This window comes from Takifugu rubripes, chromosome 6, assembly GCF_901000725.2.
Source record: "Takifugu rubripes chromosome 6, fTakRub1.2, whole genome shotgun sequence".
In the NCBI taxonomy this organism is placed as follows: domain Eukaryota; kingdom Metazoa; phylum Chordata; class Actinopteri; order Tetraodontiformes; family Tetraodontidae; genus Takifugu; species Takifugu rubripes.
Window position 1 is genome coordinate 7,733,571 of NC_042290.1, and position 25,270 is coordinate 7,758,840.

The 25,270-nt window shown below is 45.0% G+C and overlaps 1 protein-coding gene across 5 annotated transcripts; it reads left to right on the forward strand.

The window, feature by feature from the left end:
* Positions 1-297: 297 nt before the first annotated feature.
* erbin (erbb2 interacting protein) lies at positions 298-25,241 on the forward strand. Of its 5 annotated transcripts, XM_029837778.1 has the most exons (28): positions 298-895; positions 1,617-1,723; positions 3,602-3,676; positions 9,635-9,829; positions 9,946-10,063; positions 10,636-10,714; positions 10,831-10,920; positions 11,415-11,471; positions 13,157-13,220; positions 13,440-13,514; positions 13,915-14,059; positions 14,490-14,562; positions 15,245-15,374; positions 15,460-15,575; positions 15,764-15,833; positions 16,840-16,939; positions 18,122-18,243; positions 18,349-18,513; positions 18,630-18,809; positions 18,879-18,996; positions 19,076-19,250; positions 19,331-20,843; positions 21,117-21,260; positions 22,036-22,089; positions 22,162-22,329; positions 22,423-22,515; positions 22,614-22,688; positions 22,765-25,241. In XM_029837778.1, exons 4-28 carry the CDS (start codon positions 9,644-9,646, stop codon positions 22,870-22,872), a joined length of 4,218 nt encoding a protein of 1,405 aa, XP_029693638.1. In that variant the 5' UTR covers positions 298-895; positions 1,617-1,723; positions 3,602-3,676; positions 9,635-9,643; the 3' UTR covers positions 22,873-25,241. The 5 variants fall into 5 exon arrangements, with proteins under 5 accessions (XP_029693638.1, XP_011617563.2, XP_029693639.1 ...); XM_011619261.2 differs by lacking the exon at positions 1,617-1,723; XM_029837777.1 differs by lacking the exons at positions 298-895; positions 1,617-1,723 and adding an exon at positions 2,128-2,605.
* Positions 25,242-25,270: the final 29 nt, after the last annotated feature.

Here is a 25,270-nt window from a genome sequence, read left to right on the forward strand (position 1 = left end):
ATATTAATTAAATATGTTCTTGTATGGAATTTAATCGCCTTAAATCAAATACCAGCCGGCATCATGACATGTTTAGTCCAAACACGGTGAATGGGATACACACACGTGAAAACACGTGGATTTAACCAGCACATTGCCATGTTGTCCCCCGGTCTCGCTATAATCTCATGATTCCTTGTCAGTATAAATATTTCCCTGGAACTAATAATAAAGTGGAAACGCCGCCGGTCGAGAGGGCTGATGGGGATCCTGGGACGGGCAGAAAGTCCCCGTGTGCGTCAGGCACCGTCTGTGGAGCAGGAAAAGCGAAGTGCGGCGGCCAGCCCACTCCTCCATGCAGGCAGAGGTCGAGGCGAGAAAGCCCCTCCGCTCATGTTGTTCCCGACAGCCTCCGTGTAGCCTCTGTCAGAGCTGCTCCGCTACGCCAGCAGAAGGGAGATTATGCCCGAAAACGCACCGCAGCGACGCGGTTTCGGTGAAGACGTTTGCCTTTTGTATTTTCTCGCTGAATGTCGGGGACATTTTGGATTTTTTTTTTTTTTTTTTTTTATAAATGCTCCGCTGTAAAGTCTGAACCGATGTGGGAGTTTTCTCGCGCGTCCTCGCTTCTTTGTTAGCGTACTCGGACATCAACTGGGAGAAAATCCCTTTTTATGCGTGAAAACCACCGAGGGCGGCGAACCTAAACCGAAGCCAGGGAGGTCTCGCCGTGGATGTGCGGGGCAGCGCTGGGGTTAGCTCGACGCTAACATTAGCCGGACCCGAGTGAAACTACCGAGCCCGTCGCTAAAGCTAGCTAATGACCGCTTCTCCGGATACTTTCTGGACAGTGGCGCCTCGCTGGTGACCTGACCTGGGAGCCATCAAATCAGACCCCGACTCGACAGTAATTTCGGTAAGTATTTATTTGTGTGTGTGTGTGCGCGAGTTGCTGCGTCTCTGCGCCCCCACCCGGGCGTCATGCTAACGGGCGCAGCTAGCGTCAGCGCAGCGGAGTATCGCTCGGCTCCCACTTTGTTGTGGGACTCCGGCTTCTTCAGCCGCTCGCAACAGCCACAAATCGCATTTTGCCCGGCCGCCAATTTCAGTTTTCAGCGTCTGTTTCTTTGTTTTGAAAGGTGATGCGAAGCGGCTGGCTGTACTTTCGACGGGTTACGTAGCAACGACGCCGCTTCCCGGTTGCATTGTCGCGTGCCAGCGTCTCCCGTCGGAGTAGCTTTTAAGCTAACACCGCACGGTGCTATTTTGCCCGTAAACCCGTGATTTCTACCAATGTGGACGCGTTTTTAGCCCTTCCCCGGGCCGGCCAGCGGGGCAAACGCCGCAGCGCAACAGCAACAGCTGCCGCACACTCATCTTTTGTTGCACCTTCTGAGCTCCGACGGGCGAAAAGAGGGATTACAGAGCCGCGCTCTCAAATATCACCTCTTTCATTTTCTCACCACTTCGCTAATCTCATTACTATCTCCGCTTGCCCCCCTTCTCCCGTGTAATTTAATCCCCTTAGAGGTCCGAGCTAATTTATGCATACGGATTTAAGGCTTCCCCGCAGAACTGACAGGTCGACGGCGATTTTTATTTGTAACTTTGTTCAACAATCTGTCCGGATCCCGCAGAGCCGAGAGGAGAAACCTTCACCCATTCTGAGGTGTGACCCGCACCTGGAACCCGGATCACTGAAGGTTCTGTGGTTCTGTTGCAGGACACCACTCTGCCATTGCAGGTGCGTGTGATTTAAAAAGCCAGAGATTTGGAAACAACCCCCATGTAGGAGTGCAAACCATTGAACCTGGAAGGTTTGAAATGCCCCCCGTGTTGCACCTGTGTTGCACCTCTGGGGCATCCATCCAGGCACCCGGGGGCTGGTTAGCTATCTATGGTATCTCCCGCTGGAGTAAAATGTAAACAGTGACCAAGACTGCTCGCATAACCATTTGTCGGTGTCAGGACGTGTTATATAAGAGCCGGAGAGTAGCAAGTTTTATTAGGACTGATTTCCTCCCCTGCAGATACGTGCACGTTCAGGAGAGCCCAACAGTCCTCCTCCTTCTCTTCTCTTCTTGTTGCGTCTCACAGAGGGCAAATATTTGACGATAGGGTTCAGTGTCGCCCAGTTTCACCGTTCCTGCGCCACACGGTGGTTTAATCCCAAAAGCACAAAGCTCCCATTGTGCTCGTCTGTACCGGACCTTGAATTGGGGAAATGAGAGCTGGTTTGATACGGCGTCACCGTCGAAGCCGGCAATCCCCGGGGGTGTTGACGCGGACAAACACCACGTGTTTGGTGACTGCGCCTCATGTGACGCGTCGGAGGCCACGCCGCTGAGTAAACCCGGCGGAGCGGGCGCCGGGGCCGCTGAGGGTAAGAGTTGTGAAATGACAAGTTTATGAGAAGTGGCAGATGACCCGGACGTGGCGGCTGACATTTAGCAGGGTTGGCTTGTTCCGCCTGGGTCTGAGGAGCAGGCCGGGGCAGCAGGTGTGTAGGTGAAGGCCTCCGCTTCAGTGGCTCTGGGCTCCAAATGGCACGCTGCGGCCCGTCCCTTCGGTGCGTTTGGATGGCGGGGGCGCGCCGGACGCTGCTGCTGCCCTCGGCTACGCTACAGTAAGTTGGCATTTTTGGCTCCTCGGTTAGCTGCAGCCACTCCGGCGTGTGTTCTGGCGTGACAGCGGCGTTTAATCATTAATAATTTGCAGTTTACAACCTCTGACTGGCTTCGGTAGGTGTTCCGTGGTGACGCTTCCCCCCTCTCGGCTGATCGGCATCTCTAACATCGCGTGGACGGCGAAATTGACCTTTTTTGTAGCCGATGGATTCGTTTTCGTGATTGTGTAACAGGGCTGGTTTGATGGCGCCATGAGACGTGCTTATTAAAGGACCTGACCCGAGCATGGGCGCGGTAAAGGCCCATTAATGCTCCTCCTCCCCTTTTATAAATCAGCACTTTTGCTTTATTCCAGCGAGTGACTGAGGCGACTTTTGTTTGGGAAAAAATTCCGTATCCCAACTAGATGAGAGGAGGATAAAGGCACCCAGAGGAAGTGGAGCAGAAACTGATGTGTGGCTGCAGCCGAGGCTCTGAATAAGTCAAATTTCTCTCCCCTCCTTCGTCTTTTGCTCCCCTTCCTCCAGTCCTGTTAAACCCAGCTGCCTTTGAACTATCGGGATCCGTTCTCTGTGGGGCTCTTTTCCACATATTCAGCGAGGCTAATATATGACCATCGGCCTTCCTTTAGTGATAATTGTTACTTTATGCTAAATATTATCCCTCATTTGCAAAGCTAGCTGCCTCCACAAGCATCAGTAAGCAGAAAGAGAAAGGGGTTGACCTAAATCTGACTGCTCATTAACACCCATCATAAAACATCCCAACGTCTTGGCGGCTAACTGATCCCATTATTTTTGGTGTAGTTCTCCAGCAGCACTCACCGGGGATTAGAGACATCGTGGACGAACGGTGTTTTGCACATTTTTGTCGTAATCTTGGCCTCTCTTGGCAGAGGAATCCTAACGATGAAATAATCTAAATGACAGCCAAAATGGAGCGCTGGCCTAATCTGTGTTTTAGGCTTTGGAGCTGACACTTTCTCTTCTCATTAGATAAGCAGATTGTTGCTGTTGGATCAGTTATCTGCTGCCTACTGGGATCCAAGCGCTTAAGTCCTAAATGACAAGGTATGTAAGCTCATGGTAATGTCACCCAGTCTGTTCCTGGGTTCATGATCACCGTCTCTCTGTTTAACTAGCAGATATTGATAAAGAGGCAGTAATCCCTGGTTTTCTTTACACTTGGATCCAAAAAAAAACATAATTTCTTGGTCAAATATTAGTGAGATCTTCACACAAGTATCACCCCGCCCTTTATCCCAGAGGCAACGATACGCGATACACCTGCCAGACGAGCTCTGCACACAGTCAACATTCACTTTCTGTAAAGATTGTAAAGCCGTACTGTAGCTCGTTTATTGTGCCCTGCATGTCTGTGTATTACCAGTTTACGTGGTGTAAATGGACGCTAGTTTTCCGACTTGTTGCTTCAGCTTCACCGCGATTATTACAATGTCCCAAACTGTGTGTTAACTTTGCCCGGCGACAGCGTGCAGCTATGTGTCGCTAACCATTTTTAGACCCGTGCATTACATAAACTACAGGTGAAACATTTACAGGTGTCCAGAATGTCTCCCTAAACCACTCAGGCTGAGTCACATGACCAGGTCAGGTGACAGGGAGGGTTCTTATCTGCACGGACAGGAACAGGTTTGTCTGTGGGATTTCTGAAATGTTTCCACATGCACTTGTTTGACTGCTTTTTTGGGACCTGGCATCCGCGTCGTGCAACTTTAGACAGCATTGCAGATTCGCCGTTAGTTTACACCTGAACGCCAAATGACCCCCTGCCAGGTGCGCTCGTCCCACGTTTCTCTAATTCGTTATTCATTCTCCTTTTCTTTGTGAGACCATATTATTATTGCTGCATGTGATGAGCAGCCATTCTGTCTTAAAGAGGCATTAAGGGAATGTAAAGCATTTCTATAGGCTCCGCTTGCATAATGAGCAGAAGACGGGAGCTGTCTGCACGCATACAAGTTTCTGGCCTGAACGGGAGCGTCTGACCTGGTTATCCAGACTTGGCAAACGGCGTTTTGCTCCCTCTGTTTCCTGTGTGCCTCCTCCAGTCACATGGACGGCTCCAGAGATGAGCGCCGCTCCCCTGCAGGATTATATTTCACAATCTTTATTTAAAATGTTGCCGAGGATCATTTATTAGTGGGACCACAGTGTCCAGGGTTACAGAGACAGCTGTTTATTGTTTGCATAGCTCTCTGATCAGAGCCACTAAAAGCTCAAATGGCCTTTTATTGAGCCGCGTGAGACTCGCCGTCCCCGTCTGCCTGCTCACTCCCGCACACTCGGTCACACCGACACCCACAAGTCATTTTAAACTTCAAGTAAGTCTGTGCCATGTTTTCTTTTTTATTCTTCTTTGGCTTTGCGAACGGCGAACAAGACTTGGAGCATTGATCTATAGCAGGTGGGGCTCGTAAAGTCACATCGGTGTACTTAAATCACCGTCAACACTCCATTAGTTCCTTCACTCATGGTGAAACACATTGTTAGCGTTAATTAGCTACTGTTGTATAGGTAATGTGGCGCTGAGAGGAAGCCGCGAGTGGTTACGTGGCAACGCACTGAATGTGCCCCCGCCACCATCACGGTAAACTGTATTTACGTGTCATTTAAGCTCCATTTAAGCTCCATCCTCATTATATTGTATTACAGCTCCCATTGTGATGCCTTGTGGTGATATTTTGGGTTGTGCTTTAAACACAGTGTATGCAATCCATACCTGTAGCTCCAATGCCCAGAGGAACTACCGTAATCCTATTGTTAAGGATTGTGCATGTTGTGCACACCTTTAATTAAGAACTAGCAGGCTGAGGGGATTTCTGGGAATTTAGATCAAGCTGTTATTCATAAGCAGGCTTCAGTTTAATAAGGAAAAGCGAAGTGAAAAATTCTGAGTTGTTTGAAGCGAAGCTGCTGGTTTAGACATGTCGAAAGTGAAAATGCAGAATGCCCAGCTCATTCAGCGTCCTAAGCACTTCGCTCTGCGTTCCTTCAAGCCCTGAAGTCTCAGCTCAGCCTCGTCGCCTCAGTAAGCCCGTATTTACCCCCGGTGCACATGAAACCCCCGGAGGAGAGTTAATCACCGAGCTTTGGAGGACAGATTTACTGGAAATCAACATTTATTGCTGGGCATTGGAAGCCTGACCCCTGACCTGCTGGCCACAGAGAATTTAGAAAAGTGTCGCTCCTCTTCTGTCGCAACATGATTTAGTCTTTTTTTTTTTTTTATCATGTTTGTTTTGTTGACAGAGTGTGTGTTGGTGTGATTGAGCAGGAGGCAGCTAGCAGGTCTTAGCTCAGTTATTGTCTTCTTGTCCCCAGGATGTGGCTTTTAGAGGTGCGACATGGTCATCCATGAGCAACTGCAGTTCTTTGTTACATGTATTCTCTGACTCATGTGTGCTGCATGTATTTGCATTCCTTCCATATGTTGTTGCAGCAATATTGAAACTCGTGACTGCGTAACAACTTATGTCTGCAGCATATTGATTATTGCACATTTCCTGCATAGTCTATAATTATGGCCACCTGTCATGTTTAATGCTGTTATCCAGCCGCTCCTCCAGTCAATAAGGAAATGCTCTCTGGTGTCACCATTGTGCTCTTTTCATGACATTTCTCTGCCTTCTACTCATATCTGCTGCCTTCTATTGAACTTCCTTGTTCACTCTGTCCTAAAAAGGCTTCTAATTTGATTACCGGTACATTGAGTTATCTACCGTAGTTATCTAGTTTCACACTCATCCCAACTCGCATGGCACGTTGTTGTACTTTCTTTAGACGGTTTAGTCATGCTTGACACACATTTGTGAATTAACTCGGCAGACCTGACATCCAGTAGTACTTGCAACTCATTTTTCTCTAATAAAATTAGCAGAAGTTCTGCTCCTTTCTTGGAGAAATGAAATTAGCGTTGGTGGTAAATCTATTTCTACCACTTTTCTAAAAATATCCACTGGATCAGGAGGTAGGTACCGATGTCACGAGTCGTTCATAAGCATCTTTCAGTCCGTTTTATATGTAAACCTTTGTCATTCCAGAAACTTGTTTCTATCGCCACTCGGCACTTGTCTCCTTAACAAGAATCTTTGTTGTGACGTTTTTAACACAATGACCAGCTTTCTCAAGCTTTATGTTTATGTAGTAGACTCAGTTAGCATTAGCATCCGACCTTTTGCTGCAACAGTACAACAACATTGTAAAAATGCACACAAGCCTCACAAAGAGATTCTCACTGCTCCGAAGTGGGAACAGAAAAAGAAACTTGACGATGGATCAGATTACCGACCCCCAATTTCCCACAAATTCAAAGAAAACAAGCGGGGTTTTGTTTCCTGGTGTCATGCAAACCTCTGAGCCGGTGGGACCGAAACAGAACTGGATCTTCAGGTTCAAACTGTGTCACAACCCCCTGCTTTTCTGGACGGTCCCAGTGTTTTGGTTGCACTGCTTTAGGGGGGAAAATATCAAGCATTTGTGTTGTTACCTGCCTAATTTATCAATACTTCCAGCCTCCAGCCAAAAATACTTGTTCTGTATTGTGAAATCCTATTTTATTGTGTGTCTTAAAGCTAATCACCACCCTCACACACACTTTTACACTTGTTTTTCTGAATTAGTGCAGCGTTGAGCTGACTTTAACTGAGAATCCTGCTGCGTTATCGGGTGGTGTGGGATATAACTGCCCGTGATGCTGTTGATGGGGCTCCCAAAGAGGGTCTGTGCTGACTGCTTCAGTCACAAAGTCCCTGCGCTGAGGCTCATTATCACCCAATCGGCTAAAACGACACTTCTGGTAAAAGCTGATAGTGGCGTTCAGGTTCATGCCCGTCATCACCATCTCACCGTTTCCTAAAAACCGAGTGCTGCTGCACACTTTTTTTAAGTAGGAATATTTGCTCGAGTCAAAAACAACCGCGTGTGTGCACAGAATTCTGGTGCCTGAACTGGTTTTGGATCTGCCAGTACAACGGGGGGTTTCTTCTGGGAGGGAAATAAACCTGTCGAAGAAGCATCACAAAAAGAGTGAAAGAAGGAGCCTTCAGCTCTCCAGCAGCCTGCGCGGAGGAAGTGACTTTTTGTTTCCTCTTCCTTCAGACGTAGACAGTTGTAGCGTGTCCCACAGCCGGTGCCGGATGTTGCATTTTTAGTCACTGTTGGTATTGTTTTTGTTGCCGGTACAGTATTTCAGCCTGGGATGTAGCAGCCCGCTACAATCTGCTTTAAAGCTCCTTTCATAAAGCAATAGCCAGCCCGGACTAATCACATTCTGCTGTATCAAGCAGACCAGACCTGACTGCTATAAATAACCCAGGCTGCTCGCTCCAGTCAAATGCAGGGCTCTCATTTCCGTTTCACCTATTACAGAATATCTGCATGCACATGCAGCAAGCCACGCCGACAGAACGCACATGCACAGCCCCTTTGTAATATTTGAAATCACTTTGCAATAAACGCGTCATTTTTAACAACAATTTTCATAAAGCTGCACCCAAAGGATCTGTTGCCTGGTTTTATGCATCAGTATAGGGGTCGGGAAGAGGATTTTAGCTTCGGCTCTGGTCTCTATAGCAACAAAACTGACCCAGGAGGGCTTTAAGTTACAGAGGGGCAGTGACAGGGAAGTGGTTTCTTGGCTTCGGGTGGGAAAATAGTCAGAAATTTTGCCTTGAGCTTGAAGGATCCAGTCCTGACCACTCATCCCAACACTAGTAGTTAAAAGTATAAATAAATACCCCCATGGACGGTTTGTTACTTGTTTTATTTGCCCATTTAAGAGTAAATGTGCTGGAAGAATTAGGAAAGACGGCCAAAAGCTTCTGTCCGCAAATCTCTGCGGGGAACTCTCAACTTTCTTAGCTTGAGAGATGGAAGCCTTTGATGGATGGCTGGTCATCCAGTACCATGTAGGTCAGGGGGTAATCCTATCAATGTAGCTGACTGAGGGCCTCGTTAGTGTGCTGCCTTCCAGATCACTCTGGGCGGGAGCCTGGGTGCCAGAGTAATCCAACACATCTTACTGCAAACTTTGCTGCAGAGGAAAGTCAAACACATTCTCAAATGCTAATGTTGTCTTCCTTCTTTGTTGTTTTTAATGATGAGATGCAAACAAAACAGAGTTAATAAAGGATACAGCCGGCGGCTAACTTTTACTGTCGCACCTTTCTCACCATGTTCATGAACGTTTCGCTTTGCCTCTTCTTGCATAACCCCGAGGAATCCACTTGTCCCACTCCCACACTTGATAAGATGCGTCATCCATACGCTCGGCGCTCATTATTGTGGGAAAATAGAGCCAAGCCTTTTGTCATCCCCTCAGTTGATGGACCAGATTAGCCAGTAAGAGTGTTTATACACGATCCTCCTGCTGCTTGCAAAGACTGTGGGAGTGTGAGGCCGTCTTGGCTCTGCATGCCTCATGGGTGTATGAACGTATGTGCGGATTTACATGTATTTGATCAGATTGAGTCTTTGTATCCCTCAGATTTGAAGAGTTTGGCTGATGGGTCCCTTTTTTTCCATTCAACTCTGGGCAGATTTATAACTTTTTTGTTTTAATTTCATTTTTTTGTGGGAATATCTTCCCTCATCTCACAATTGACGTCGACAGTGTGGGTCAAGGCGAGCACATTTGTGCAGCTTAGCTCGACAGTCTGGATACACAGTGAGTGAAGGCCTCCTAGATTATGTGGCAGATTTTAGATTAAGACTAGAGGGAGGAAAATTCACATTCTCAACATGCCCTGAGGAACAAAGCCTCTTTTCAAATCAACACATTCCATTTGACGTACTACACTTGATTTGTGTTGACCTGAAACTCAAATCGTAAATATAATACATTATAGCTCCCCTCCAGCTGCTAAACACGCAACCAGATAGGAAGCTGGAAAAATGCCCACGTTTACCGGTATATTAAACGTAACAATTAAATATGTTATTCTAGTCACTCGCCTATTGCACCTCCTGATCTACTCTCCTAATTTTGTGCCTCTTTTATGTTTCCAGTGCCTGAGGATGTCCAAGCGGAACTTATTTGTTCGTCTGGTGCCATGCCGCTGCTTGCGGGGCGAGGAGGAGGCGGTAACATCGCTAGACTACTCCCACTGTAGCCTGGAGACTGTTCCCAAGGAGATCTTCAGCTTTGAAAAGACCCTGCAGGAACTCTACCTCGATGCCAACCAGATTGAGGAGCTACCTAAAGTAAGACCTCATCATCTCATCAACATCTCATATAAATGCATCCATCTTTCTACAATTTCTGCCTGAAAATAGCCCTCAAATACAATATTACATATATATCTCTCTCCTTCTGCCAGCAACTGTTTAACTGCCAGGTACTCCACCGACTGAGCATGCCAGATAATGACTTGGCAGTGTTGCCAGCGGCGATCGCAAACCTCATCAATCTCAGGGAGCTTGATGTCAGCAAAAACAGTAAGGAAATATAATGTATAGATACATATATAATGTGCCCCTTGTATCTTATCTGCCAGGTTGTGTTACAGGGCTGTTCCATTACAGTTTCTGTTGTTGCCATTACTCAAAGTGCTGGAAAATGTGCACGCTGGCAAATACCAAAATTCAAGAAATTCTGAAGAAAATGGCCTCATTTATGTGACAGTGTTGCACGGCTGAAACCTTCTGATGATACATATGAGAAAAGAATCAGGCCTGATATCTTTGGAGGTGATGGATCAAGGTGGGGTAGCCTTAAGAACGGGCCTTTCATGGAGAGAGAAGTTCAAATCAATGGTCTTTTCATGGAGCAGAAGTCCACATGTCTTGTTGACATTTGAAGTTATTTATCCTCTTTCTCACGTGTGGTGGGGGGAAACAATGGTGGGAACAGAAGTCTTGAGATTCACTCATGTTCCCAATGTTGCAGCTGGATTTTTGTATTGTTCTGGGTGCTTCTCTCTGGCATATAACCAAAAATGAGATGCGTGTGATTTATAGTTCCCTAACATCTGTCTCTCGACTTCTGTCCATCTCTTACTTTACTCCAGGTATCCAGGAGTTCCCAGAGAACATCAAAAACTGCAAAGTTCTAGCTATCGTAGAAGCCAGCGTGAATCCCATATCCAAGTGAGTTCTCTGATCTTGGGATTATATCTTATCACTCCCAATTAACTTCCTTTGGGCTTAATGTTCCCAGGCATGAAGGTCCAGCTAAGTCTGAGTAATAATTTTGCTGTTTTTAGGCTCCCTGAAGGCTTCACGCAGCTGCTGAGTCTGACGCAGCTCTACCTGAATGATGCCTTCCTGGAGTTTCTACCAGCCAGCTTTGGCAGGTCAGCTGACTCTCCTGACTGGATCAGGATCAGATTGTTTGCAGGATATTTATAGTTGTGAGAATTTTGTCCTGCTCAATAAAATTAACCTTGCAAATTCAACAGTGGCATTAATACAGTACATAAACAGTTCTGTTATAATGACACATATTGGCCTGGAGTGGAACTTAAATTAGTTGCCCTTTGTCTCAGCTTTCACTTTGACAGACTGGCCAATAAAAAATAAATCCCTGGAAAATAGTAACCCTAACCTTTGTTGTGTTAAAATTCAAGATTATCCTTAAGGCTTAAGAGCCTGTTAGGCTCCCTCACCCTCTTTGTTTATAGTTAAAACAGTACTTCATGTCTGATAATTACACAAAACATGTTGTTCTTATCTTAAAAGTAAACTCTTACAGCTTTTTATTCTTTATTTTCAAAAATGACAAATATATGTGATGTAGCTGCAGAATTCCGATTATACATGATTAAAAATGACTTTTGCTTGGTTGCAGGTTGACTAAACTACAGATCTTGGAGTTGAGAGAGAACCAGTTAAAGGTGCTGCCAAAGTAAGTGTCCCTTCAAATCCAGTATTTATTCATTATTAACATATCATAAAGTATTTCTTTACCAACAGTCCTTGAGGCTGTCCCCTTTCACGTACATTACAATGTTCCTCAGCCATTCTAAGCGTGGTACTAAACTTAACGCTGTTGCATAAGAACACACAGACTCGTGCACAGAGCCTTCCTGTACTTGGCTTTTATACGTATTCCCTACTGAGACAGAGTTGAGGGTTATTTGACAATTAAAGAAGGTTATGGGGCTTCGAGGAGGTGTAAATGCTAGACAAGTATTTGAACTGCTTCCAGGTGACTCGGGAAGGGGGGATTTTATTCATCTCCCTTTTTGCTTTTGTAATCCACTTTCTGTCCGTTACTGACTGACGGACTGACGGACCACTCAGGCTCTGAAGTCCAGCCCTGCAGCAGCTCACTTTCTCTCTTCCCACCATTGTTTATGTGACAGAGGCCAGAGCTGTTAAAGTCTGGAGGCCTGACAGAGGAGGACTAATGGTTGGGACTGTTGCCAGAGCAACACACAAGCATTTCAGAGATGTAAACAAATGCGTGCATGCACAAAGGGCCACAATGGAAGTATTTTCAAGGCTTCCGCATATTAAGTGCACTCTCTCTTGGTCTAGGAAATGCACCAGGCACATCCAGACACCAAATGTTCCCGTATTTAAAAAGATCTGGTGTTTCTGTCAACTTAGGGTCATAAGCTGCAGATATTTTTTACCGATAAGGAGGTTTAGATGAGCCAACATGGCTCATTCATACCTCTTTTACAGTTACATGGAGGCTGTTTAGTGTTTTCTGGTGTAACACTCCAAAAGTTAGATGGTGTTCTTGATCACTTTCCCGTTTTAATTTTATCCAGTGTCCCTGAAGGTGAGTAACCCTGGTGTTCTTTACCAAACTGAGTCTCAGTCTTTGTTCACACATGGTTCCTCCTCGCCATGAGAGAGTCATTAGATCTGCTCCCTAACAAAACTCCCTGCATCTCCATTTCATTTCCAGCGGTCGGCTCTGCTTCTGTTTGGTTTCTGGGATTCACTCTGAGAAAATATGATGTTGCTTTTGTTGTTGCATTCCTCTGCCCTGTCAACACTGTGCAATTTAGAGCCTGGAGCAGGTTATGGTTAAGAAGAACAATCGGTGAAATTCCGTCTTGTAGGTGTTTTTGAAACTTTGTTTTGTCTCCGTCTGTGTGGTTGTCAGTAAATTTTGCAGAGTGAAAGTATTTACCGTTGTGCCAATATCCTCATTGTTTTTTCACTTCTCAATTTTCTGTCATTGAAGATCGGTTAAATATGGTTGAATACTTTGGCAGTGGAATAGTTCTGGTTTTTGTCTGCCTGTTTCCAGCAGAACTGTGAATGTGAGCTTGTGACCTGAATGTGGGGAGAGATTTCTGGAGCGAAGCCTTGGGGCTAGCATACGTCACATTTTCCATTATTCAAATATATTTATTTCATGCCCGAGGTCTATAATGTATTTATGTCCCAGTCAAATTATTCAGTGAAACTGTAAAAGTCAGATCATCCGGATAGATTGACATGATTTCCTGTTTGGCACGCTTGGCCCATGCTGTAATCCTGGCTCCGGTTTTTGAACTTGTCCGCTTATGATAAACTAAAATATGAGTGATTTGCTGTTAACATCTGTCCGCGTGTGCTGTTTGTTTACAGAAGCATGCAGAAGCTCACACAGCTTGAGAGGTTAGACCTGGGGAGTAATGAGTTCACTGAAGTGGTGAGTAGCTGTCATTTTGACCCAAAGCGTTCTCACCTTTTAGATGGTGACCTCATCTCGCCTTTCCTTTTTTTGCCCTTTTCCCTTTTCCTGTATTTTAATATGGAAGGTTGGTTTTTCGAGAGGCTACGTTGCATTTTCAGGCTGCTGAATTTTGCCCTTCTTGTGAGTTTGACTGTCCACTCTGTCACTTAACCTCTCCTCTCTTTATATCAACAGCCTGAGGTGCTGGATCAGCTGGCTGGAATCAGAGAGCTGTGGATGGATGGGAACAGACTGACCTTTTTACCTGGGGTATAGACTACAGTCTTGTCTGCACACATTTCCCCCTGGAACTGTCCACTAAAGTATTTTCTCAACAAGCGATTCTCCATAAACACACATTTTTTTGTTTTGTCTTTACATTATTGAGCTTATTGAGTGAGTTTATTCAGTAAGATGCTCCCCGCCCCCCTTACATGTGCCCTGATTTCTTTTAACTAGGTCATATTTATAGCATTAGTTCTGCAGCCAGGACTTCAACAGCATCAGCTATAATTAGTCTATTTACATCTTACAAATATAGACAGAGTCTAATCCAGTAGCTGATTCTATCAGTCTTTACTTTAAAATTGAAAATGCGTGCTTTGGATATAAATTTGTCAGTAGGATAGTAATATCTGTTCCCCTTGTTTGTTTCTGTTCATGCATCCAGATGCTGGGGAAGCTGAAGCAGCTGGTTTACTTAGACGTGTCTAAGAACAACCTGGAGATGGTGGACGAGCAAATCTGCGGCTGTGAGAGTCTTCAGGACCTCCTGCTCTCAAACAACGCTCTCACACAGCTGCCAGGCTCCATCGGTAATGATTCATGCACTGACGACTTGTATAGGAAAAGTTTGGTCACAGTCATGATTCTTTGTTTGTGTCCTACCTTACCGCTTTCTTTTTTGTGCGTTATTAGGAATGATTGTAGAGTTGTGTGTATGGGACTGAGAATGGAGCTTTTATACACTTTGACAATGACAAAATCCATTTTTGTGTTTGCCGCTCGTCGCTGTAGAAAGGAAAACAAGTATTTGTGAGATGCGGCTGATTAAAATAGATGAGGCCATATGCACAATTCCCTAGAGTCAGAATGGATTTCGACTAACCTGATTAGTGAGTTGATGACGGTCGGAATTAATCCAATTGACTCCTGTAATAGATGTTCCTCATTGTGGTGCAACACTGAATGATAATCAATAACTGCCCTGAGCTGCAATCCTCTGACTCTCTGCTCCCATCACAGGCTCGCTGAAGAAGCTGACAGCACTGAAAGTGGATGAGAACCAGCTGATGTATCTGCCAGACTCCATTGGAGGGTGAGCGTAACAAAAACAGCTTTAATATCTGCCAAAATAAAGCCAGAGATCAGTGGATTATCGTGCTGCTTTTATCTAACATTTGCTGATTCCATAAACCATCTGTGTGGCTAAATCGGATATTCCCATTTAACATAATGTTCTCTGTCAAGCCATATGTTGTTGCGTAATGCTGTGGCTATTCAGTCGTCATGATTATTCATAGAAACAGCTTAATTCTGGACGTGTCCATGGTTGTCCTGAGCAGAGCTGATTATATCTTTAATTGTCTGTAAGCAGATTCATCTGAGTGATAATTGACTAGCAGATTTTATCTTCTCATATTTGTATTCAGTCCACTTTAAAATCCGTAAAACAAAGGCTACATGTGTATTTCCACCAACTATCTTGGTGTTGTGGGTCCTTCGGCAGTGTGACATGGATTATTTAACAAAGCTTGTTTTTTTTACGTAATCTTAGATCTCATTATGGATTTTATTCAGTATCTTGTTGATGCACAAAGTCGTGTGCCTCTGAATTATTATTTCAACATGGTCCTACGTCTGAGACTCTCAGTTCGGGATCTTATGAACATTCCTTTCACATTAGGTGAAATGACATTAGGGACATTTTTAAATGCATGGACTGAAAAATGCATGAAAATGGAATATGTTTAAAATATTTAAACCCTCTCACGTGTCAGGCTGACATCTCTGGATGAACTGGACTGCAGTTTCAATGAGATCGAAGCTCTGCCCTCCTCCATTGGCCAGTGCGTCGGCATCCGCACCTTTGCAGCAGATCACAACTTCCTTGTCCAGCTTCCCCCCGAGGTTAGCGAGAACTATGCAATGCGTGCGCGTGTGTTTGTGTAAATGTGTCTGTTTGCTCACTGAGCTCTGTTCTTTCCCCTTGCAGATGGGTAATTGGAAGAATGCAACTGTGCTGTTCCTTCATTCCAACAAGCTGGAGTCTTTGCCAGAGGAGATGGGGGACATGCAGAAGCTCAAGGTCATAAATCTCAGCAACAACAAGTGAGTTGGACCAGACGACTTATTCAAACACAGTGAGGGAGAATTTGTTACTCATTCTAAATTGTCGAGGTATAGTACAAAAACAGACACACATTTTGCTTTTAAAGAACACGCAAAAGTTGTGTGACTTAATGATGCAAGTCATTGTTGTGTTAAAAGACCCCTGAGTGTTTGTTTTTCTTTTGAAGGTTAAAGAATCTTCCATACAGCTTCACTAAACTCAGTCAGATGACTGCAATGTGGCTGTCTGAAAATCAGGTAAGATCATGTGTATTATGTATAAACCTAAGTTTTAATTAAGCTATTCCATAGAAATGTAGCAAGGTATGTGACGAGAATCACTAACCTGAGACCTAAAAGGTCTATATAGGCTCATTATACAGATGAAACATCATTATTTTTATATTATCATATATACCGGTACTGGTAAATATGTTCCATCTACAGTATAATTACGAGGGCTTCTCAAGCGTAATTTATTCAGTAAATAGATCAGTGAAAAAAAGGAAGATTGTAATTGATGGCCGAAAGTAGCTGAGCAGACGTGTAAATGCAGTTTCACACTGTCTTGTGCTGTGGTTGGGTTTGGTCTCTGTCCTCTTGCAAATGCTTGATCTTGTGCTTCTCTTCACCATGGTAACACAACTTTGACATGGTGGCCCCTGGACTGAAAAAGTTGCCGGCAGAAATTGTTTTTAAGATTACAGGTGTCACCCTTTGCAGTGCAGAGTATGTGATGAAGGAGGCTCATAGGCGACATTGCATGAGAAGAATGCTTCAGTGTTTTTCCATCTCATGAATATTTCTGCAGCATAGTCTGGTGACAGTCAACTCATTTAAAATCAATTATTCATGCCATCCTAGTTGGATTGTTGTCTGTGTATGAAAAGCTGCAGTGAATTCTGCCTGAAAAACTGCTGCAGCAGCTGAAGCCCCCCCAGCTTCAAGTAAGCTGCCTGTTGAATACAAATGACTGTTTAAAACATTATTGTTTGCATTCTGCTGACTTTAATGTGCGCAAAAGAGCTTTTAATCATGCTGCTTCTCTATGACGCACTGTTAGAGTGACTGTAAGTGTCCTAGTTAACTTGCATGGAAGATGTAGCCGATGTAGCAGTACTTAGAGACACAGATGAAGTTGTCTGTCATGAATCCAGTGGGTGGTTTTTAAAGCACTAGAGGAAAGAAGGATTCTTGGAAAGACTTCTGTACAATCTGATAAAGCAGCATTAATGAACTCAAACCTACCTTCCTTCTCACACAGTCAAAGCCCCTGATCCCTCTCCAGAAAGAGGAGGACCCTGAGATCCACAAAACTGTGCTGACCAACTACATGTTCCCCCAGCAGACCAGGACAGAGGACTGTAAGTACCTCTCACTCAACAAGACTGCCTTATCTTCCTCCTTTCATGCGTGGTTAATTGCCCAGATCGTCTGTCAGACTGGTAACAATTCATCTGCCTATGCCACATTTCATGCAGACATTCTTACCAGATAATATGTTAATTAAGAAAATATTGTACCTGCACAAGATCTGCCGTGTAAATGTATTTTGTAGCAAATTTTCTAAAGCTGCTGTGACTACCTGAACCACCTCCATCACAGACGACTTGCAGGTGACCTGCAATTCGTGCACATATGTATATTTTATGAGCGAGAAGGTTATCTGAGACTTGAGGTGCTAAAGAAACACTAGTCCGTTTCTTGTGGAGCATCTGTGGGTTTGTTGGGTTTCTGGTTTCACCTGACAACACTGACCCCACAGCTGATTTTAAAGAGCGGTAACCATTCATTCTTTCATCTTGGCACTATCGGCTCTTTTGCGCAGTGGCCTTGCTGGAAATTTTGGTGATTTTATCTGTTTCCATATTATCTCTCTGACCGGCCCACATTAAGTTACAGCCTGAATGCAGTCACTGCATTTTATCGTTTGTTGATATAGGGCCTGCACACCAGGTGACTCATACCATCCACTGTGCATTCACATTTTTATGGGGCACGAAGCTGCAGACGAGCACAGTTCATGTCTGGTGCCTGGAGATTTGCCAGGAATAGCAGCTTGAATTCCTGCATAAAGCCTCAATGACGTCTCGAGAATGTGACGTCAGTCAGTGATACGCGATTCATTTGCTCAAGTGATTTGTGGTCAGGTGTCGTATTTCGTGCAACAGACACTTGCAGAAGCATCACAGAGATGAATAACTTAAGCTGCAAATGCAGAAGTTTCAGGAAAACCACAACCGTGATGCAACTTTAATCATCTTGGCTTTGAGTTATTGTCCTACAGCTGGCCAGACAGGAGTAACACAGATGGAATCAGAACAGTGCTAATCGTAGCTTGTTTTTAGATGTCCTATTAGTCAAAACTTTAAAGATTGAACAGGTTGAAGAATGAAACAGACATAGAAATACTTCACTTTTCCAGTGAGACAGTAGTTGTTGTTTTTCATTATGCCGTATTAGTGCCACCTTGTGTTCAAACTCAGATCTGCATACACGAAGATTTACAGTCTTTGATAAAGAAACAAATTGTGTGTTATTTTCAGATATCCCCAACTCCGATTCAGAAAGCTTTAATCCATCCGTCTGGGAAGAACAACGCAAGCACAGAGCTCAGGTGGCCTTCGAGTGTGACGAAGACAAAGATGAGCGAGAAACGCCACCACGGGTTTGTGCTGAATTTCCCCTCATGTGTACATACAATATCAAAAGAGGAATCGATATTGAACATTTCAACATTTCACTCCTCTCTCATTACTTTTGCTTTATCCAGGAAGGAAACCTGAAACGCTACCCTACACCATACCCAGACGAGCTGAAGAACATGGTCAAGACTGCCCAGTCTGTGGCTCATAGGCTGAAGGAAGACGAGTCCAGCGACGAGTCTGGCAAACCCAATGAGAGGAACCACATCGGTGTGCAGGATGTGGGAGTAAAGGTCAGCTTTACAAAATAGGCTTTTATGTGGAAAGAATTAAGGAGGAAGTTGTTCTTTATCTAGTCTTGTTTTCATAGAGTATTTGTAAAGGGTCCTTCATCCATTCTTCCATGCAGGTGATAGAGGCCCCTTGTTCTAACGGGACATCATCAGATGTAGAGCCACTATCTGCCATCACATTTTCCTCAAACCCGTCGGTATCAGAATCAAAAGACAATTCAGAGTCTTACAGTTCTCAGAAAGTCCCACTTAAATCTTCAGGGAGCTCCATGATGAACCACGAGGACACACTGGAGGTAATTCTGATAAATAAAGACACAAAAGGTCTCCTGTGATAGTTTTATGAGAATAATTGTAATTGTCAGGATTCTGAGGAGCTCTCTGATGAGGAAGAGGAGATGAAAATTGCAGAGATGAGACCTCCTCTGATTGAGATTTCAATCAACCAACCCAAAGTGGTGACTTTAAATAAGGACAAAAGGGGTAAAAATCTATTTATTTAAGGTAAAATGTGAGTGGAAAGCACATGAATGATGTGAACAACGATTTTTCTGATTGACAGATGATGCTGATTCTTTACTGGACGACACTGTGGCCAACAGCAACCAGAACAACAGCAACTGCTCATCTCCATCTCGCATGTCTGACTCGGTGTCTCTGACCACAGACAGCAGTCAGGACAACTCTCTCTGCACCCCCGAACGCGAAGCAAAGATGCCCTTCCTGCCAAAAAGCCGGTCTGTGTCATTTTGAAGTGAAGTAGAACAAGAGACTATTTGAATTCTCTTACTCAGTTTGATCTGTCTCTTTGTCATAGACAAGAAGACGAGAACATGAACCAGCACAAAGACCCCACCTCTTTCCTTCATAACGGCAATGGAGCCGAGACCCTTCAGGCTCTTTTAAAATCACAGCAGAGCCCCCCGGAGAAAATGGGTGACTATGACCTCTCCATGGAGGCCAGGCTGGCCTTCATTGAGAAAGGAATTAATAATGGCGTGGGAGAAACATACAAATGGGACCAAATCAACATGAATGTGTCCAAGATGCAAACTGACAACATGGTTCAGCTGGACGAGGTGGACAAGACCAAGAATCGAACGGTAACCCGGGAGGACTTGAACGGCAAGCAGGGTTACAGCAATGAGAACATGGAGCATTTTCTGAATGGAAACCAGCAGGTCGGTCTGGGCAACAAAAGCCAAGCCATGAGAGTAGAGACATCTGCTGCGCATGTGGCCTCGACAGGCGTGACAGCTAGCAGTGACATGTCGCTGTCTCGCAGCACCGAGGAGCTCTCTCCAGAGAAAAGATGCCAACCCCCTCAGGTGATGAAGTCACACAGCGTCAGCAACATAGAAGTCGGGGGCATGAAGGTTTACTCCTTTGACGGAGACAGTGACGCCTACGACACAGCAGGGATGATGAGGGGGGCGGGGGCGGGCCCCGGGCCAGGGGCTCAGGGCCAGAGCATCGTCCGGAGCAAGTCGGCAGGCCAGTTGCTCAATGACCCAGCACTGCAGGTCTACCAGAGCTCTTCTGCATCCTCCTCAGACCTGCTGTCCTCCTCCAAGCCCTGCGCCAGCACCAGCACCAGCACCAGCAGATACCCCGTCTCCTCCAGCATGAGCATGGGCGTCCCTCCCCCTCAGTATAACATACAGTACACGAGCAGTTCCATGCCTAAAGATGGTCTCTGGGCTCCAAGGACACCTGTGCCCCCAGAGCACCAAGGCTACCTTCCGCCCCCTCCTCCACACTCACTTGCCAACACTAATTACTCCAACCGCAACCAGGCACCTCCTTACCCACTGCAGCCCCTGCAGAGGGGGGCTCCCATGTGCCCCAAGCCTTCTGGGGATATGTGGGCTGATAGACTTCACTCTACCGGAGGCCAGTCTAGAAGTAGCACTCTGCAGAGGCAAAGCAGCGCTGCCTCCACAGCTTCCATCGGTGACTCAAGACGCATACAGATCCCCGATGGTGAATACATGACATACAGAGACATTCACACCCTCGCCAGGGGGCCACTAGCGATGAGCCACGCCATGCACCGGCCGCTGTCTGCTCGCACTTACAGCATTGACGTGCCTGGAGGGTCCAGACCTCTCAGTGCCAGGCCGCAGCCCCACGAGCTTCCAGAAAGGACCATGTCCGTCAGCGATTTCAATTACCAGCACAGCAGCCCCAGCAAGCGACCCACGGCCAGGGTGAGCTCTGAGCATTCACTGTTGGACGGGCCTGGGCAGATGTCGGGAGGGGCCGGAAGGGTGCCGATGGACTGGAGGGACCAGGTGATGAGGCACATCGAGGCCAAAAAAATGGAAAAGGTAAAGAGGTGTTTCTGCCCCATCACATGTCAACGTATTTCAGAAGATCTGTTAAGTCTGCTGTATTTAAAAAAATATACATTTAAAGGAAGTGGTAGTTTTATCTGAGGTTGGAAACTGTCACACCTCACTAACCCACTGTTAGTGAATGCCTCATTCACTGCATGTGTGTCAGCATTTGCGTTGTCTCTTCTGTTCAAACTTATTGGGTGGATTGCATGGCCGCCTCTGATGTCTGTTGGTGCTGGATGTTCCGTGTCGTCTTCTGTTCAGAGTGCGTTGTCACGCTCCTTTAATTCCTATAACTCTCCGCTGAGCCGGTCACACTACACCAGCTGTAGGGACATGCATGCCAGCCAAGGTTCCCTGGTCTTTAGCGCCAGGGACGGACAGCCCCGCACAGCTCTGGGCCTTTGTGTGAGTACCGAACCTGAAGTTAGCTGCAGTGCGTGTGAGGCCTGAGCTTCCTGCTAGTTTCATATCCCTCAGAAGGCCGTGTGTGCGCTTCCTTCTTTCCTCCATGTTGACATAATCAGTGACCTCAGATGTCTTTCACGTGTCCTGGCGTCAGCAGACAAAGTCTCCTTCGTGCATGACGTCTGTGATTGACAGTTTGCTGTGTATTTTCTTGTGTTTTTAATGAGTTGGTATCGTTTAAAAGGGGCCCTCTTGCTTTATGTACCATCGTTCAATGTTGAATACAATGTTGAGGATTAAAAGTCAACATCTTCTTTAAGGAAAACCTTTCAAAGGTTGTCATGTGACTAGTTAATGTCATAAAAAAATGCCCTTTTTAAACCAGCCAACATCTGTCCACACTCACACGCCTGTCCCTTAGTATCCTAGCAACTATTGCCTTTCCATTAACTGCATTTTAAATCCTCATTTTACTCACTCTTCATCTTCACTTCAACTCCAGAATAACTTCATAACCCCTCACTTTGTGTGTGGGGATGAAAAGTATGTTTCCTAAGGTAAGTGTGTGTGTCTGAGTGGTTTACAAAGTGTGTATTTGGGTTTTGTGCAGATGTATGAGACAGTTGTGTAATTCCTTCATTAAGGTTTGAGACCTTCATCATCACGGCTTAAATAATTCGATGAATCAGTTTAGTTTCTGTGTCTCCTCCCCTTTTCTAAAACAACACATCTATTTCTTATGTGACTATTATGGTCTCCTGACCTTCTCTTTCAGGATGACGTGTTCCCACAAGTGCAGCAGAGCTACACCCTTGACTCCCACAGAAAAGTAGGTTCGGTTAAAAAATGTGAACGATTCTTTTCTTTTTTTTCTGTGCCTTCATTGCCGTTTCTGTGTCAGGTGCCTTTGATGAACGGTCAGATGGGCCCCTCTGGCCGTCCTCAGATGAGCCAGACCCCCATGGCCCGCCACCCTTCCAGAGAACAGCTTATCGATTACCTAATGCTCAAAGTCTCCCATCAGGGCCAGGCCCCCCCACGCATCCCTCAAGACACTGTGCAGCATGAGGTGAGTAAAGTGAAGGTGGCTCTAAAAGTCCCCTGGTGTCAGCTGTGGTGTCCGTGCATGTGACTGAGACGAGAGTGTGTGGGTGTGTTTCAGATCCATGTGAAAGTGGAGAAGAATCCCGAGCTGGGGTTCAGTATATCTGGGGGAGTGGGAGGCCGTGGAAACCCCTTTCATCCCGATGACAATGTAAATATGTGGAAATGATTCTTTGCTTTTATCAACATTTGTAAGATTTCAGAACACTTTTATTTTGTGGGTTTTACTCATCATTACCTTATTTTTAGGGTATATATGTGACCAGGGTTCAACCTGAGGGCCCGGCATCTAAGGTTCTTCAACCTGGAGATAAAATAATCCAGGTACAGATTCACTTTTGGATGGTTTTAATGTGTTTTCCCTCCCTGTTCAACAATAAAACGTGCTTTTCCCTTCCAGGCAAACGGATACAGCTTTGTGAATATCGATCACGGCAACGCAGTGTCCCTCCTGAAGACCTTTCCTAACACTGTGGATTTGACTATTGTCAGAGACGTGCAGGCGTAGTAGAACCAGCTGACATCTGAACAGGAGCACACAAGGAAGAGACCTTCATGTTGAAACTTGTATTTTTTTACACAGAAACCGACTTGTTGGGACTGTTTATCTTGATAGAACTGGCGAAACCACTGAATGTTGTGGATTAAAACGAGACTGCGGCAAACCTGGTCAAATACGAGTTCTCTAAAGGCCATCACTGTGGTATATATATTTTTATACGGAAGAAGCTGGTGATACCACCTGCTCCGATGCTGCGGTCTCTGTACAGATCATCAGTTTCTTTTTGTTTTCCCATCTGTCCTTTTTAAATTGGGCTTTGTTTGTTTTAAACAAGTTGACCACTAGAGGGCAGGGCTCTCCTCTGAGATCTTTCCTGCCTTTCAAACGTTATACTTGTGATGTTGAAACCATTTTAGCCTGCAGTGTGATTTTAAATGGTGGACAAAGTTACGTGTTCTTTAATGCGGCGATGAAAGTAGCGCAAGGAGCTGTTTGTGTTAGGAGAGAGGGGTTATAAAAAAATCAATCCAAGGAGGAAGAGGAACAAATCCTCCCGTGCTTCTGTTTGAGTATGTAGACACAATCATGCCCTCCGTTCATCCACTCTCTGACCTCCAAGTAGCAGCTGCTTCGCATATCAACAACACATTAAATGTGAATCGGGCTGAAGAAATGCAGTTAGCAAGTGAGCATACGATGAGTCGGAAGTGAGAGGTGGAGTTTGTGTTTGCTCAGCCTTGCTCCCTCCAGCGGGAGACAAAAGTTTGATGTTTTGGGAACCACGTTTGTGTGCTTTAAGGTGCAGCCTGAGCAGCCACAGGTACGAGCTGAAGCTGGAAATGGCAGCTTGAACAGCAGTGCTAGTCAACCAAAGCGAGTCTGGAAAAATGGGAGCAGGAGACAGCAGACATAGAATAACAATAACATTTCATAGTTGCTTTATTTAGGTGGACGGGGGTGGTGCTGTTGTCCAGGTTTCAACATCTCTTTTATTTTCTAAATGGGAGAAAACCACAGTTTGCCTTTTTGTTGGTGTCTGTTGTGTCGGCAGATTTCATTTGTTCCTTTGCTGTACAGAGATTTGAGTGGGAGAAGCACGTTGTGAAGTGCCATAGACCATGAACTGTTGGAACAGGGGGAGGACGTATGACCCCAAAACCCAAGCAATAGTCACATGTTCACAACCCTCTGACTACTTTTGCAGCATAATGGTTTGAAAGCAATACTTAAAGCCTTTATTTTCCTCCTGAAACACATCAGATAGCATTTTTAAAAACATTTTATTAATCTCTGATTTTACATGGTTTTTATATTAAAAATGATCTTTTTTCTAATCAAATAGTATTGGTAAGATACACAGTAGTCATGGGGGGAAAGAGTTCCTGCATTGAATGAAATTTCTGTTCCTGAAACTCTTTTTTTTTTTTTTTAACTGTTAACAGAAACATGATCCCCTGGTCTTTATTTGTGAATCCATCTCAACATTCCTGGTGTTTGTCAAAAGAAAAAACCTTCAGGCCCCCCCTACCTTTCTTGATATTCACATGTAAATAACCTTTGAGACGTGTTTCCAGAAGCACTGGAAATAAGATGTACACGCCACGACCCCGTGAAGCTCAATGCTAACGGCCCGTGCGAAGACACAGTTGTTGAATCATTTCAGTTCAAGGTCACACGAAATTCCTTTAACTTGTTCACAGCTGATTCTCTTCTACCGTCGTCTTCCCGTGTGGATACACCGATGTTTTCTGTCCACCCACGTTTAAAACAGTGGTAGAGTGAGCTGCCCCTCTTTAGATAATGAAAAATGTGTCACCACTTTAAATTTTATTTACAGACAAGTGACTGTATAACATGCACTTCCCAGAGTCCCCACAAAACCTGTAGTATTCTCACAGATGAATTGTTTATATTTTATCAGTTTTGGCTGTGCTTTCTGTTGACTCGATGACAAAAAGTTCAAGTTTTTGGTGAGTTTACAGTTACTTGATATTGAACACACAGGTGTTGACATTGTAGACAATCTTGGGAGATAAAACACGGCACATTTTCTTCATCTGTGTTGTCTGTTTTTGAAGTACACGTATTTATTTAGCCGTCTTTGTTTTTTTTTAGGCCTTACTAATCAAATTGTAAATACTCTAAAAACAAGTGAGAAACGAATTAACGGCATTAGTGACTTGCGATTGTAAAACCAGCAATAAATTGCAGATGCACCCATTTTCATGTATAGCTAGTGTTTCTGAAGGTGTCTTTGGAAACAACCTTGGTGAGATGATTGACGATACATTTAGCCAACATTCCACGTTTTGTACATAATTACCTGTTTCTGATGTAACCTGTGTAAAATAAAACTAATGCTCTTTAATAACGGCCGCGGGTTTCCATTCTCTTGTGTGGCAAA

What these genes read in the sequence shown, in the direction of transcription:
- erbin (XM_029837778.1), top strand. Translation starts at nt 9,644, where the DNA reads ATGTCCAAGCGGAACTTATTTGTTCGTCTGGTGCCATGCCGCTGCTTG. An exon ending in ACAGCTGCCAGGCTCCATCG is followed by an intron (nt 14,060 to 14,489) that starts GTAATGATTCAT and finishes CTCCCATCACAG; the next exon opens with GCTCGCTGAAGAAGCTGACA. An exon ending in AGGCCAAAAAAATGGAAAAG is followed by an intron (nt 20,844 to 21,116) that starts GTAAAGAGGTGT and finishes TCTTCTGTTCAG; the next exon opens with AGTGCGTTGTCACGCTCCTT.